General features: G+C 40.0%; 2 protein-coding genes across 2 annotated transcripts in view; one reads left to right on the forward strand and one right to left on the reverse strand.

Annotated features, from left to right (window-relative positions):
• LOC311088052 (E3 ubiquitin/ISG15 ligase TRIM25-like) overlaps positions 1-10,349 on the forward strand; it is a 28,005-nt gene extending 17,656 nt beyond the window's left edge. Inside the window, exons 4-6 of the mRNA XM_084121694.1 lie at positions 9,199-9,358; positions 9,509-9,556; positions 9,796-10,349. Of these exons, the coding sequence (XP_083977820.1) occupies positions 9,199-9,358; positions 9,509-9,556; positions 9,796-10,340 (753 nt within the window). The 3' untranslated portion in view covers positions 10,341-10,349. The remainder of the gene's footprint in view (positions 1-9,198; positions 9,359-9,508; positions 9,557-9,795) is intronic.
• An 82-nt stretch (positions 10,350-10,431) lies between these two features.
• Positions 10,432-14,728, reverse strand: part of LOC311088076 (radial spoke head 10 homolog B-like) — a 304,215-nt gene continuing 299,918 nt past the window's right edge. The window contains exon 10 of the mRNA XM_084121733.1: positions 10,432-10,538. The gene's annotated coding sequence lies outside the window, so the exon portion shown is untranslated. The remainder of the gene's footprint in view (positions 10,539-14,728) is intronic.

The following is a 14,728-nucleotide window of genomic DNA, read 5'->3' on the forward strand; positions in this document are numbered from 1 at the left end:
TGACAAGAGTCTTTTTGTTCTGCAAGCATATCTTGTTTAGCTTTAAGGCTTGTGTCCGGCATGTCTAAAATCTCATCAGCTGTCGGTCCAGTAGCCGCTAAGAAAATTCTCTGCATATACTCAGGTTCCCTTCTGACTTTCTCTTTCAGATTATGCCCTGGTGCTGTTAGAGTTTTTCTTCCTGCAAGATCTATATGTTCTCTAGCATAACTACTACTCTTTCTCTCACGAGACAATGGTCTTGAATTTCTTTGATTAACTCTACTTCGCTGTGGGATGGGTTCGTCCCACTGACACACTACACTTTCTTCACCATCCCATTCAGTGTCGTCACCCTCGGTGGTCGTATCCTCACCTCTAGTTTTAGTCTGGTCTTTTTTATTCATACTATTTAAAGTATGAACCAATTCTTTTGCTAGTGGTATATATTGGAGTCCTGGACTAGTTTCTTGAAAGTCTAGTCTTTTCTGAGGGCTAGGGCCAGGTTTTTCTACATCTGAATAATAAATTTCTGTATTATTGGAATCCCTGCGTTTTCTCTGTGGCATTGCTGTACCATCATACATTACCCTCGTTTTACCATAGTATACTTCTATACTGGAATCTGTTGTTGGCTTGTATGTTACTTCCATCCCTGGCTCGAAAAGAACTTTAATTCTGTCTCCTTTCATCCTATTGTCATCAACTCGGCCAATAATGGCCCTTACATCTGCTGCTGAAGTGCAGATGAACTCTAGTCCATTATTTATTTCATAATCTCCAATATACCATGCCTCATCTTTCTCTCTGGCTGCTTTCAGCCTTTGGAAATTATCACGTTTTGTTACAGTGATACGGTATATGGATTCCTGATGAGGAGTTGGGCACCCATTTAAATCTGGTGCTATTTGAGCCATTTGAGTCATTTCGGGTCTTTTTATTTTTGGAAATGCAGACTAGGAAACTTTTATCCTCTATTACGGGATTCTTTTTCAATATTTTTACAGATACTCTTTGGTTCTTCCGCGCGGATTCGCTTTTCTTTTAATAGAGCGTCCTCTATTTATTTTTGCGAAGGTTTTCGGGTCATTCTATTTGATTGATTAAATTCTTTCATCATTTGCTCCGGGTTTTATTCTTTAAAGACCGACGAGCCCCCATGTAAAAGTTTATACAATGAAATACCGTTCCAAATTATTTTACATCCTATCAGGACATATAAATAATCCCGCGGTATCTAAAGAGCCTAACCTTTAGTCGTACTTTTAAGAGTTAGGTGATCAGTCTCTACAAATTCGTATTTTATTATAAAGATAATAAGGATTATAAATATAATAAATGTCCCCTTCGTAGTATAAGTCTACCTGTTTAGGTACTCTTCAACCGTGTTTGCTATACAACAATAACCCTGTTATAAGTTGTTTCTTTAGCCAGGCGTGTCAATCAATCAAACAGTGCATACTGATTATTCACATATCAGAATTCATGCTCACCCTCTGTAGTTTTCCCCCGGTTCGGATCGTCCTGATCCAGGAAAGAAAAGGTGAAGCGTACTCAAAAATTCCAAGTTCCAGTCAGATGATTTTGAATAAATGTTTAACAATATTTATTAAAAGAATCAAAAATGAAAAGAATACTTGTTACAGAATATAATAGAGTACTTAGACTAACAGAGTAATATTAGCTATGCTTAAACAGCTTCTTGCATTCAGGAACTGCTGGGGTCCTGAATTGGAGATTGCAAGGATGAGCCTTTATCCGTCTCCAGTTCCTTTCTTTTATAATCCAGATTCGAATACCTTTCGTCATATTTACTGTAAGGCAAATCACATGTGCAGATGCTGATCCCAGCAAATGTCTTAACACTCTTATCCGTAGTTGCTTGACTGTCCAGTCGACGGAAATCCCCCCAGAAGATACAATAGCTTCTCTGTATGTGTGGACAAAGACCCATGTCACTGCTCTCTCATGTGACTTTGAGAGTAGCAGCGATGGACAGAAAAACTTTTCATACAAAGCAATTATCATTGAACAGTCATGTGTTCTAAAAGACCAAGAATTGCATCTGCAGCAGTCTTGGGTACAGGCTTCTTATTATGGCCCTTTCTGCGTTGTCGGCGAGTTTGAGGTATGGGTGAAGTGAATGAAATGCCGCTCTCAGGTGGATCCTTGTGACTTGACATCACAACTCGCTGCCTGATCACTGAAAAAAAAACTTCGCTCTGTATTCACTCCATGTCAAAATTAATTCAGTGTGCTTTTAAATAAAGCCAATCTCTAGACACACGATGTATTCAACGAAAAATAAATGGACAACGAACAGAATAAAATGAGAAATGTTATATTACTTCCTTTAATACAACTGTATAGTTTCTTCACTTATGCACAATAATGCAACAGTAGCGTATTGTTTTTTCAATAAAACTTAAAGGGATACTTCACCGATTAGCATTTAGCTGTGTATCAGTAGAAATTTGACGGTAGTATTTTGGAATGACCGTGCTTCCCTCCCTCATGTCCCCCTGAGACAAGAGATTTCTGTATTGTGTGTCTGGAAAAAAAACTCTGATTACGCAAAAATCGTCATTTAGGCTCTTTTGTCCAGAGGCGAGAGACTCCAGCCAGTAGGAGGAGCTCGTTCCGCATGTCTTCAACACCCCATAGGGGGATCTCATGATAAATCGCCATCTTTTCAGTTCTACCAGAAAGACTCGGGAGAATAAATACTGTGACAATTATCCATTTATTAGCAACCCAGCAAGCAATAAAGTTCTTTGGCGTAGGCCCCGTCCGTAGCTCGCAATCTGAGGGTCCGGACTCTGCATATCCTGCCTGAAGATCAAGGCAGGGGTGCAGCCGACCCCCGTGAAGTATGGAAGGGACCATCCTGGTGGTGGTGGTGAGGAGGATGGAGGGAAGGATTCAATTTGGAGGAGGTGGGGAGGATGGTGGTGAATTGAAGCGTCAGCATCTGCGAACTCAAACATGAGTAAGTACCGATCTTTTATACCACAAGTGTTGGAATGTGATTGGATAGATAAAAAGTAGAGTGACGTAACAATTAAGTCTTCCTGGCAGAACTTAATGGTAGAGCTTTCATTTCTACCAGAAAGACTCGGGAGAATAAATACTGTGACAATTATCCATTTTTTAGCAACCCAGCAAGCAATAAAGTTCTTTGGCGTAGGCCCCGTCCGTAGCTCGCAATCTGAGGATCCGGACTCTGCATATCCTGCCTGAAGATCAAGGCAGGGGTGCAGCCGACCCCCAAAGAAGGAGCCTACCAAACCCCCAAAACGAAAAATAAAGTATACCCACCAGTCTTGTGTCCTGAAGTTCCTAGAAAGTAGAAGAACAAGAGTTAACGTGATAAGCATGAACATGGAACGCCACGTGGCTGATAGCTATTTTTAAAAACAGAGACAAAGCCGCAGGGCCACACGGCCTTTTAGACCACAGAGACAATGCCGCAGGGCCACACGGTCTGCTAGACCACAGAGACAAGGCCGCAGGGCCACACGGTCTGCTAGACCACAGAGACAAGGCCGCAGGGCCACACGGTCTGCTAGACCACAAAGACAAGGCCGCAGGGCCACACGGTCTGCTAGACCACAGAGACAAGGCCGCAGGGCCACACGGTCTGCTAGACCACAAAGACAAGGCCGCAGGGCCACACGGTCTGCTAGACCACAGAGACAAGGCCGCAGGGCCACACGGTCTGTTAGACCACAGAGACAAGGCCGCAGGGCCACACAGCCTTTTAGACCACAGAGACAAGGCCGCAGGGCCACACGGCCTTTTAGACCACAGAGACAAGGCCGCAGGGCCACACGGTCTGCTAGACCACAAAGACAAGGCCGCAGGGCCACACGGTCTGCTAGACAACAGAGACAAGGCCGCAGGGCCACACGGTCTGTTAGACCACAAAGACAAGGCCGCAGGGCCACACGGTCTGCTAGACCACAGAGACAAGGCCGCAGGGCCACACAGATTGAAAGACCACATATAAAAGTTTTTTTTTTTTTTTTTTTTACCCACCACCAGTAGTTGCGTAGGAATTTACCTGGACCATTACTGGAGAGCTTGCTGAGCTTCGAGGATGATTCTTGGATTAGGTCTAATATATGACTCGAATGCAGAGGAAGACCATCTGCCCAGGATCTTGATGGCTGCAGTAGATATGCCACGTTCAGCTGCTGTAGTGGCTGCCCCGATTCTGAAGGAATGCCCAGTATACTGGGAGGGAGATAGGCTGCAGCTTTTAAGGACAGAAACTAGGTGATTCCTAAACCAGGCTTTAGAAAGGGATGCTCCGTTAAGTAGGATAAATAGTGGGGAAAGTTCTGAAGATCTCTGGCGAATTTTAAGAAATTTAAGCATAGATGAGAAGGGGCAGAAATTGTTGTTAATTTTAGAAATTGTTAGAGTAACACCAAAACCTTCAGAATCACTCTTAGAGTGCTTGAGAAAAAGTGTAAAGAAATTAGGTGAAAAGCGTAAATCAGAAAAAGAAAGACCATGGGCAGGATTGAAATGATTGGTTGCTGAAGTAAATTCCCCCGGACGCATAAATCCGTAAAAAGCAGTTAGAAACACGGCTTCTAATAAAATATTAGTATATGTAGAAAAAAGTCTGTTACGTAATGAAGTGATTAATCTTTGCAATAAGGGCAAAGTAATTGGCAATCGTTTGTCTGGAGAATTACTAGAGGATTTACTTATACCTTTGAGCAAAAGCCGAATGGAAGTAGCAGAGAAAAGACTTGGATAACTGGGATTAAAATATTTTGCGTAGAATTGAATGCCTGCGAGTAATCTGCGAATAGAAGAAGGTTTAAGATTGCGTTTTTTCGAAATTAAAAACGAGAAAGGAACAGACAGTTGTAAGCAAAATGGGAAATAAAGGAATCTGAAAAGAAAAGCAAAACATTAAAAAAGAAGACCAAGCGGAAGTATAAGCTTTAAAAGTAGAAAGAGCTACTCCTTTAGACATATATTGTCTCGCTGATGTAACTAAGTCGTCTAATTTAACATTGCTGCCGATAGGTGAGGGCAAGGTGTGGGGTCTGTATTGGCTGAAGGGCAAAGCCGTCTGAAGGTCTGAAAACGAAAACGAGAAAGTGCGTCAGCAATAAAATTGGAATGTCTGGGTATATGAACAGCCTTAATGATGAAATTGAAAACGACTGATTGCCAGATAAGGCATCTCACAAAAGGCATAATCGTCTGGCAAGATGATCTGCCTTTATTAATGATGGCAACGACGGCTTCGTTATCGCAGAACATCATAATGCGTTTCCTTGACCACGCTGGACCCCAAATTACGCTTGCTATAACGAGTGGATAAAGCTCGTAGAGCGCGGAAGACACTGAGCCAGAAGTAGATGCGGGAAATGCGATTGGCCATTTCTCTGCGAACCACTGACCTTGAAAGAAACCCCCGAATCCGATGGACGGGGCAGCGTCAGTAAATGGATGTAAATCTGCTGATGATTCGAAAGCATCATTATAAAAAAAAGAAATGCCGTTCCAATCATTTATCAAACGAGTCCAAAATTTTATATCAGACAAACATCCTTCATCTAACTGAATCGAATCACTTAGGTTTTGCGTAGAATGAGCCAGTGTTAGCAAGCGAGAAATAAAAGCCCTTCCTTGTGGAATTATACTCATGGCGAAATTTAAGTGGCCGAGCAGGGAAAGTATGTCACGTTTCGAAACGACACGTAAGGAGGAAAAAAGTTCCAGAAAGGATCTGATCCTTAGGAGTTTTTCGTGAGGAAGAGAAGCTTGCATTTTGACCGTATCGAGAGAAATGCCTAGAAATTCGAGCAAAGTAGAGGGGCCCAGTGTTTTTTCTGCAGAGAGGGGAACGCCAACATCACTAAATACTTGTTTAAGTATGTCGAGAGTGGGAGATTGAGAGTTTGGAAAATCGATCAACAAAAAATCGTCCAGTAAATGCAAAACGAAGGGAAGTTTACAGACGTTCAGCAGGATCCAGCACAAAGCTTCGGAGAGACTGTTGAATATGTGAGGGCTACTTCTACACCCGAACGTGAGCCTTACAGCGAAATAGAATTTTGAATCCCATTTAACTCCAAAAAGATGCCAGTCGGAAGGGTGGATTGGCATGGTTTTGAAAGCGTCTGTAATGTCAGCCTTAGCTAACCAAGCACCTTGGCCAGCTAACTTGATTAACTGAATTGCATTGTCAACCGAGGCATAGTGTAGAGAGAAAGGAGTTAGAGGAATACATTCATTAACGCTTGCAACGTTAGAGGAATGAGGAGATGACATGTCAAATATGAGCCATTTTTTGCCGGAATATTTACGCGTTGCAATCCCGATAGAATTGATCCGAAAAGGAGAGAAAGGAGGAGAAGCGAAAGGGCCAATAACATATCTTTTATTAACCTCTTTCTCTAATATTGCTGAAACCAGGTCGGGTTCATTTCTGGCTGATTGCAAATTTTTTGCAACAAAAGAGGCAGAGAGGTGTGAAAGAACTCCCACCCGAAACCCTTGGGACAAGCCGGTGATTAAATAATCCACAAAAACCGGATCAGGGTGAGAAGAAAGGTAACTTGAAAGGTTCGGGATATTGATAGGAGTAGATGGGTGACTATTCAGAATTTTTTCTGTATTGGGGCTTTCCCTTTGGATGCAGGTCTGTACCGGCGTGGACAGACAGATTTCGGGTGCGGATCCTTGCAAGAACTACAAATGTGAGCAAATTTACAATTAGGATATGTACAAACAGATTCATTAAATCGAGAACATACAGGAACACCATTGAAAAGTGGAATATGACGACCTCTGCTGCTTGAAGGGGGTCTTACGTTTTCAGCACCACGGACAGTAGCCGGATCATTGTTTGCGAATGCTTTGGGGCAAAATGAAGCCGAATGACCGTGCGCGCTGCAAATAGCGCAAGCCAAGATTTTTTGGCCGCCGAAATGCCGGACGAGCAGTTCAGTGTCTGTAACTGACCAGTCTAGTCTTGAATTAAAGAGTGCGATGAAGGAAGCAGATTTAGCAGAAAAGGACTTGTGATATTCGTAAAACAACGTGCCCCCATATCTTTGGCTGAAATCCGCGATCATTGACAAGTATAGATCTAGCTCTTCCCTTCTCTCTGGATAACTTTGGCACAAAATGTCTCTGTAGATGCTGAAAGCGATTACAAATTCTCCAAATGAGAGATTGCGTTGAAGGCGAGGATCAGAGGTTTTAAGAAGAACTGCCACGTCACCACAGTCAACCATTTTCCTGTCGGCAGCGGGTGAAGGAAGCAGTAAAGTAGCCAAATTAACATCCTTACCTTGGATGATGTTGTTTCTTAGGTGAGGTGACACCGTAACAGGATAAGTTGAAGTTTGAGGAAACCGTTGGTGCAGAAACGTCTTGAAAAGGCGTCTGAATCGAATGTAGAAGAGTAGGCAAAGTAGAAGTTGTAGAAGGCTCGTTCGAGGGGTTGCTTAATCCTGAAGAGAGAGAATAGAACTGTGGAATCACTGAAGGGATCGTGGCTGGGTTTGTGCTGAGGTTAGAATTCGTGAAAGAATGTTCAAGAGATGACATTTTGGATTCCAATCCTTTGACTGTTTGAGCAAGGCTTTGCACTGCAGAAATGAGCTGATAATTCGTGTCTGAAGTTTCAACGATCTGCGGAGAAGATGGTAGCCGAGCAGGTATTGCTGATCTTTTTGCTGGATGAGGTGAGGATGATTTAGCTGATCTTTTCTTGCCGGTTGGTTTAGGTTGAGCTGCCGAAGTTGAAGCTTTTGATGAAATAGAGACAGGTGGAGTGCCCAAGGTGTTCTGGGCCAAAAGGTGTAAATCTTCTTTAGAGAGACCTTGGCTAGTTGGTATGCCGGCTTCCTCGAGGGCTTTAATTGTATCCTCAGAAGACCATTGTGCCCACGGAGAAATACGGCTCTGAATGCGTGAGCTGCGGCGTGCAGCGGGAGGAGATGGTGCGACGAATTCATCGTCAGAGTCAGAGTAGTCGCAAACAAATTGCGTGTCTTTAGACATATTTTGGTCGGCAACTGACGCGAGCAACAGAATTGAAGCGTCAGCATCTGCGAACTCAAACATGAGTAAGTACCGATCTTTTATACCACAAGTGTTGGAATGTGATTGGATAGATAAAAAGTAGAGTGACGTAACAATTAAGTCTTCCTGGCAGAACTTAATGCTAGAGCTTTTATTTTCGAGTCGACTAGTAGCCTAGTTGAATCATTTCTCCCGATACTGCCCTCTGTAACCGGTAGGCGTGGCTTGGGAGTGTCCTCGTAGGGCAGCGGAGCAAGTGCATTCTGGGAGTTGTTGTCTTTCATCCACATGAGCCAAAAATAAATTTTCTGGCTTTTCTCAGTCTAGAAGGCACCAACCTCTACAATCATTTCACATTTCTACTATATAAATGACCCAATTTAAATACACATTCATCTTTCCAGTGGTGAAATATCCCTTTAAAGTGCTTTATTAAAAGTTAAATGACCCCAAATCCAAGCATATATTATCTATTTAGTATTTCACATTTCATAGAAAATAAAATTAACTGGAAAATATCACATATTGATGCCTTTTCATCACACAAATATGAATTTAGCAAACTCTGCCCTATAATTCTGTGAATAAAACAAAGGTTTTAATGACATTACCAGTGTATTAAACTTGTTTAGAGTTCAATTTACACAATATAATACAGCTAAGATGGAGATTGATGCATTTCATCAGGATAATTATATGATTATTTATAATATTTAATGTGAGAGAGATGTTGGTATATTACTGACCTCTAGATTTTATTCTCATGTGAATGAATCACTTTCATTGTTTGGAATTTTTTTTTTTTTCTAATTTGCTTTATTACACTGTTGCTGTCATTCATTTTTTAAATATATAATTTCAAAACACACTAAACATTTGAATTTATGATTGCAGTATTTCTAATAAAATAATGTATTTCTCAAGCTAATATTGAGCTTAAATTGATTTCTAGGAAGTTCACATATAGTGTAAATGGCAAACGCTAGAACTTGTGTCTCTAATGTCACATAATGAATATGAGAAGAATGAAGCTGATGCTGTGAAAGTGCTGGATTGAGGAGAGTTACTAAAGATCAACAAGAGCCGCACAAATCTGACAGTAGAGCAGGTTATTGATGAAGTGTGGAGGTGATGAGCTTTGATTTCTGTTTTCTCTAGAGTTTCCAGTCTCTCTCAGCTCCTCCTGAATCTACAGACGTAAATGACAATCTCTTCAGTTCTCTCTCCTCTTTTGATGGCGTGAGAGAATCTGTCCGTCAGCTGAGAGACAAACTGGAGGATTTCTGCAAAGAGGAGCTGAAGAAGATCTCTGACAGAGGTAAAGTCCTGGAGATTCTGCTCTCAGAAATGATCCTCCATCATCTCAGATCATGTAGAAGATCATATTAGAAATGTCTTAGGAACAGATGCAGGGATCATTTTCTCTTGACATGATAATCACACTCTTCATGTCTGTTGATTTCCACAGTCACTTTCTCCAACATTGTTCCCAGGACCAGGAACGACTTCCTACAATGTAAGTCACTGAGAAAACAAGCAGAAAAACTCACTGAGTGTGTTCATGTTCTTCCTGGAGAAGTGAAAGAAAACATGACAGAAGAGTTTTAGAGTTGATCATGTAAATGATGATTTGCTCAGGATATCTGGTAAACTGCACTGAGACACTGATGATATATTGAACATGAAGAGTTCAGATACATTAAAAGATCAGACAGATTCATAATTCCTGATTCTGATGTGTTTTATCTCCATCAGATTCCCATCAGCTCACTCTGGATCTGAACACAGTGAATAATCTCCTCCGTCTGTCTGAGAGGAACAGAGTGATTTCTGTCACTGGCACACTTCAGCCGTATCCTGATCATCCAGACAGATTTGATCAGTGTCGTCAGGTGTTGTGTAGAGAGAGAGTGTGTGGACGCTGTTACTGGGAGATTAAGTGGAGTGAACGTGTGAATATATCAGTGTCATATAAGAGCATCAGCAGGAAGGGATCGGGTAAAGAGTGTGTGTTTGGATGTAATGATCAGTCCTGGAGTTTGATCTGCTCTTCCTCCAGATACTCATTCATACACAATAACATAGAGACTAAACTCCCTGTAAAGCCCATCAGCAGTAGAACAGGAGTGTGTGTGGATCACGGTAGAATAGGAGTGTGTGTGGATCACAGTGCAGGAACTCTGTCTTTCTACAGCGTCTCTCACACAATGAGCCTCATCCACACAGTCCAGACCACATTCACTCAACCACTCTATCCTGGGTTTAGTGTTTATAGTGGATCATCAGTGAAACTGTGTTGATGAATCAGGATAGATTGTAGAGAGATTCTACCCATAATGCTTTGAGCTGCATGATAAATCATGTCTCTTCCTTTCTCTTTATTACATTAATAACATGTTCAGATTATGGTTGAGTAAGCGGTGAGCCTGAAGCTGATATAATATTCCCTGCTAAACTCAATAACAATATTGTTTTGTCTCATTATCTCTTATGTGTGCCTTGTGTAAATGTGTATGTGGATGTATATGCGCATAATGTACATATGAGAGAATGTGTATTTCTTTGCCTTTTTGCTCATTCAAGAAAAGTTAAATGAAAGGAAACTCCCTGTTTACACACATCAATTTTACTTCAGAATGAACAATGATTAGTAGAAAGTACAATGATAGTAGTAGAAATCACTCACACAATAAGTTTCCATCCACTTGTCAATCGAATTATCTGAAGTTTGGTAAAAAAAACTTATGCGAATAAAGCTGGTGAGAGTGTGTTTCCATCCAACGGCTTTAAAGCGACTAAAAACCTGTGCGTAATAGTGTTGTATGTCTCGAGACCGGTTTCGAGACCACTTTTACGTGGTCTCGGTCTTGTCACGGCCTCGTCGGTCTTTGGTCTCGGTCTTGTCACGGCCACGGTCTTTGGTCTTGTCTTGGTCTCGGATCTCTCGGTCTTGTCTAGGTCTCGCTGTCTCACATCATTATTTGTTATTATTATATGTTTAAACATATGAGCCCACGCCGGTGCCCCCCGCGTGACTTACACTACGCTCTCTTATATGCTCACGCTAACAGAAAGCTTATGTCATTCCCCCCTGTGTCTCAGTGGCGAAATCTAAGGCTTTCGCGCCAGAGACCTGTGTTCAAATCTTGGCTCTGGCCACAGTTGCTGCTCACCTCTGAGCTCGCGGCCAGCTTTCTTATGTACAGAAAGCGAACCGCCCCTTGCGCCCTCCTGTTCAAATGGCGGGGCTCAAGTGTTATGAGCGTTTTTAAACACATGAGCCCACGCCGATTTGATGTACAGTTTTTGATGTATTAATATTTAGTATTTGTATTTTGCATTTGTTTAGATGAATTTGTATCTTTGATCTGTGTGTGTGTTGTTTGATTACAGTATTATATTTAAGATGGTGTTTGACTAAATACATGGTCTTTAAAATATCATCTGCATATCTCCGTTGTGTTGACTAAACATTAGGCCTAATCCAAGTTTATACTTGTGCATCTTTAATTTGATGTTACAATTTCATCTACACATTAAGTATTCAATTGGTATTCAATTTAGACAGTTGGAGGAGCAAGATGGTATTGGAGGTGTTTGATGTTTTGCCAGTCAGTACCAGTCATGTCAGTCCTCAACAGTACACAAAAGTTAAGGGAGTCTCAATCCTCTAATAGTGCAGTAACAGCTGTCATGCAATTGCTACACATATCACCCAGTCTGCAAAAACATTTATAGTGAGCTCACAGTCACACACATGACATGGTCTGTCTGTATTGTTAGTAATAAGTAATACCGTCTAATATGCATTGAATGTAAACTGCGGCTGAACCCTATGCTGCTGTTCTTGAATTCATACAAGTTATTGCGTAGCTTCAACACTAGTCTGTTTTTTTCGCACAACATTCAAGCAAACATTTGCGAACAAAGTTTTGCTAGACAAAATGGATCGCGCCATCTACCAACAAATGATCAATATTGCACAAGTTTTAATAGTGCTTAGAGTCCTGCACAGGTCCATTTTTGGAGACCTGCCCCCGCCCGTACCCGCAAAGTTCAGCACCAGATCCGACCCGTCACCCGTGATAATATCAAAATTAAATCCGCACCCGCCGCGCTCAGACCCGTTAATATTTGGCCTGTTACCCGACCCGTGCCCGCGATAAATCACACATAAGCTAAAATCATTCCAATTAAAGTGCTTTATTTTTTATCTCGCATATCTCTCTACATCACAATAGCCTCATGAATGGGCTAATGAGCGCTAAAGTGCGCTTTGTTTTGCGCCATTCAAGTAGCCTACCTCCAGTTCACGCGCCGGCGCTTCCGTGTCCTGATTAAATTGCCTGCCATATTTAGCTCTTATTTATTAAATCCAGGAAATTGGCTGATGAAACATTGATTAAAATTAAGATACAATTAATACAAAAACGAAATTCACTTTAAAGAAAGGCTTTTTACAAAAACAAACTTAATAAAGTGGTCAAAATCATGTCTGCCCACTCCATTTGTCTCCCGATATTCGGGATCATCTTATCTTATTCATGCTTTTCACTTTTCATATAATCAACATGAAATTTAAATATATATATATTATTTTATTTAAACATGAATATGAAACTTGTAGATTGTACAATGTTAAATAAGACCATGTGGTTATGTGGTGATGTTAATGTTGATTTAATGAACCCACAAGGCCAAACAGTAACCCATGATTTTTTAAACGAAATGTACAGCAGAGGTAGGTTTCCAGTGATATCACAACCCAGTAGAGTGACACGGACAACTTCAACATTGATTGATAATATTTTTATCAACAATATTGACATTACCTTCCATAGTGGTCTGCTATTATGTGATAGCAGCGATCACTTACCAGTTTTCATTGTCTGTGGCCTAAAAACTGGTAAGAAAATAAGTGATGTTGATAAAGTTAAATACACTCGAATTCGGACAAAGAAGGAAATAAGCTCATTTAGGAAGGATCTGATTAACCAAGATTGGAGTAAAGTTTTTGTAGAGGATGTTAATAATGCTTATGAGGTCTTTCTGAATATATTTGTAACCCTTTATAATAAAAATTGTCCCTTAAAAATGGGTAAAGTGAATAAATTCAATAAAAAAACATGGATAACCAGCGGGTTACAGAAGGTCTGTAAAAAGAAAAACAAATTATACCAAGATTTTATAAAATACAAGTCTAGTAATCATGAAATTAAATACAAAATATATAAGAATAAGTTAATAACTATAATGTGACAGGCCAAAAAAGACTATTATAAAAACAAATGATATGAATACAAAACTAATATTAAAGAAACATGGAAAATTTTAAATAAGGTTTTGAAGCCAAATTCTCAGAGTAAAAATTTACCTGAGTATTTTGAGCATAAAGGAAAGGTTATTAATAATGGAACAGATATTGCAAATGAGTTTAATTCCTTCTTTGTCAATGTCGGATCTAATATTGCGAAAAGACTTGAAAAATCCAATCATGTAGCATGGTGTAATAGTGCGACAGGAGAAAGTAGAATCTTACAGTCAATGTTTCTCAATGAATTCACCAGAACTGAAATCTTAGATATTGTGAGAAAGTGCAAAACTAAAATTTCTTGTGATGGTGATGGAATAGATATGAGCACTGTAAAAAAAAAACATAGATTGCATACTTCAACCTCTAACTTACATTTTCAATCTTTCTTTTAGTTCAGGTGTTTTTCCTCAAAAGATGAAGACTGCGAAGATAATACCTATTTTTAAAAAAGGAGATAAACATGAGTTTAATCATTATTGACCTGTTTCAATACTTTCACAGTTTTCTAAAATAATAGAAAAATGGTTTACTCATAAATTAGAACTATTTTTGGAAAAAAATTATTTACTTTTTGATTATCAATACAGATTTCGATCCAATAGATCAACTGCCGTTGCACTAATTCATTTAACTGAAGAAATTCTTGCTGCAATGGACAAAAAACAGTATCTTGTAAGTATATTCCTGGACTTACAGAAAGTGTTTGACACTGTTAACCATAATCTATTGTTGACAAACCTACAACACTACGGATTAAGGGGTCAGACATATAAATGGCTTGAAAGCTACTTAAGTAATAGAAGCCAATATGTTCAATTTAAAAACCATAACTCGGACTGTAAAACTGTTGTATGCGGAATTCCACAGGGTTCTGTAATTGGCCCTAAACTTTTTATATTATTTATTAATGATTTGAGGCTTCCAAAGATATGAATTTTTTGTTGTTTGCTGATGACACAAAGTGTTCAAGACTGGGACAGATTTAAATGAATTAATGGCCATTATTGAAAGGGAAATGACAGAATTAAAGAAATGGTTTTTGGAAATAAGGGAAAACAGGGATGCACAAAATTAGTTATTGAGGATGTAAATATTGAATGTGTTTCAGAAATCAAATTTTTGGGAGTTATCCTAGACAGCAAACTTAGCTGGAAGCCTCATATTGAGCATATCAAAGGTAAAGTTAGTAAAAATATTGGTATTCTTTATAACATTAAACACACATTGGATGAAGCTTCTATACTTAACCTTAATTGTTCCATATTTAACATACTGTACCGAAGTGTGGGGTAATGCATGCACCAGTTATACAGAAAGGCTGTTCTTACTTCAGAAGAAAGCGATAAGAATTGTGACTTACAAAGGTTTGCGAGA

The sequence above is a fragment of the Abramis brama genome (genome assembly GCF_963993115.1).
Source record: "Abramis brama genome assembly, chromosome: 8".
NCBI classification, from domain to species: domain Eukaryota; kingdom Metazoa; phylum Chordata; class Actinopteri; order Cypriniformes; family Leuciscidae; genus Abramis; species Abramis brama.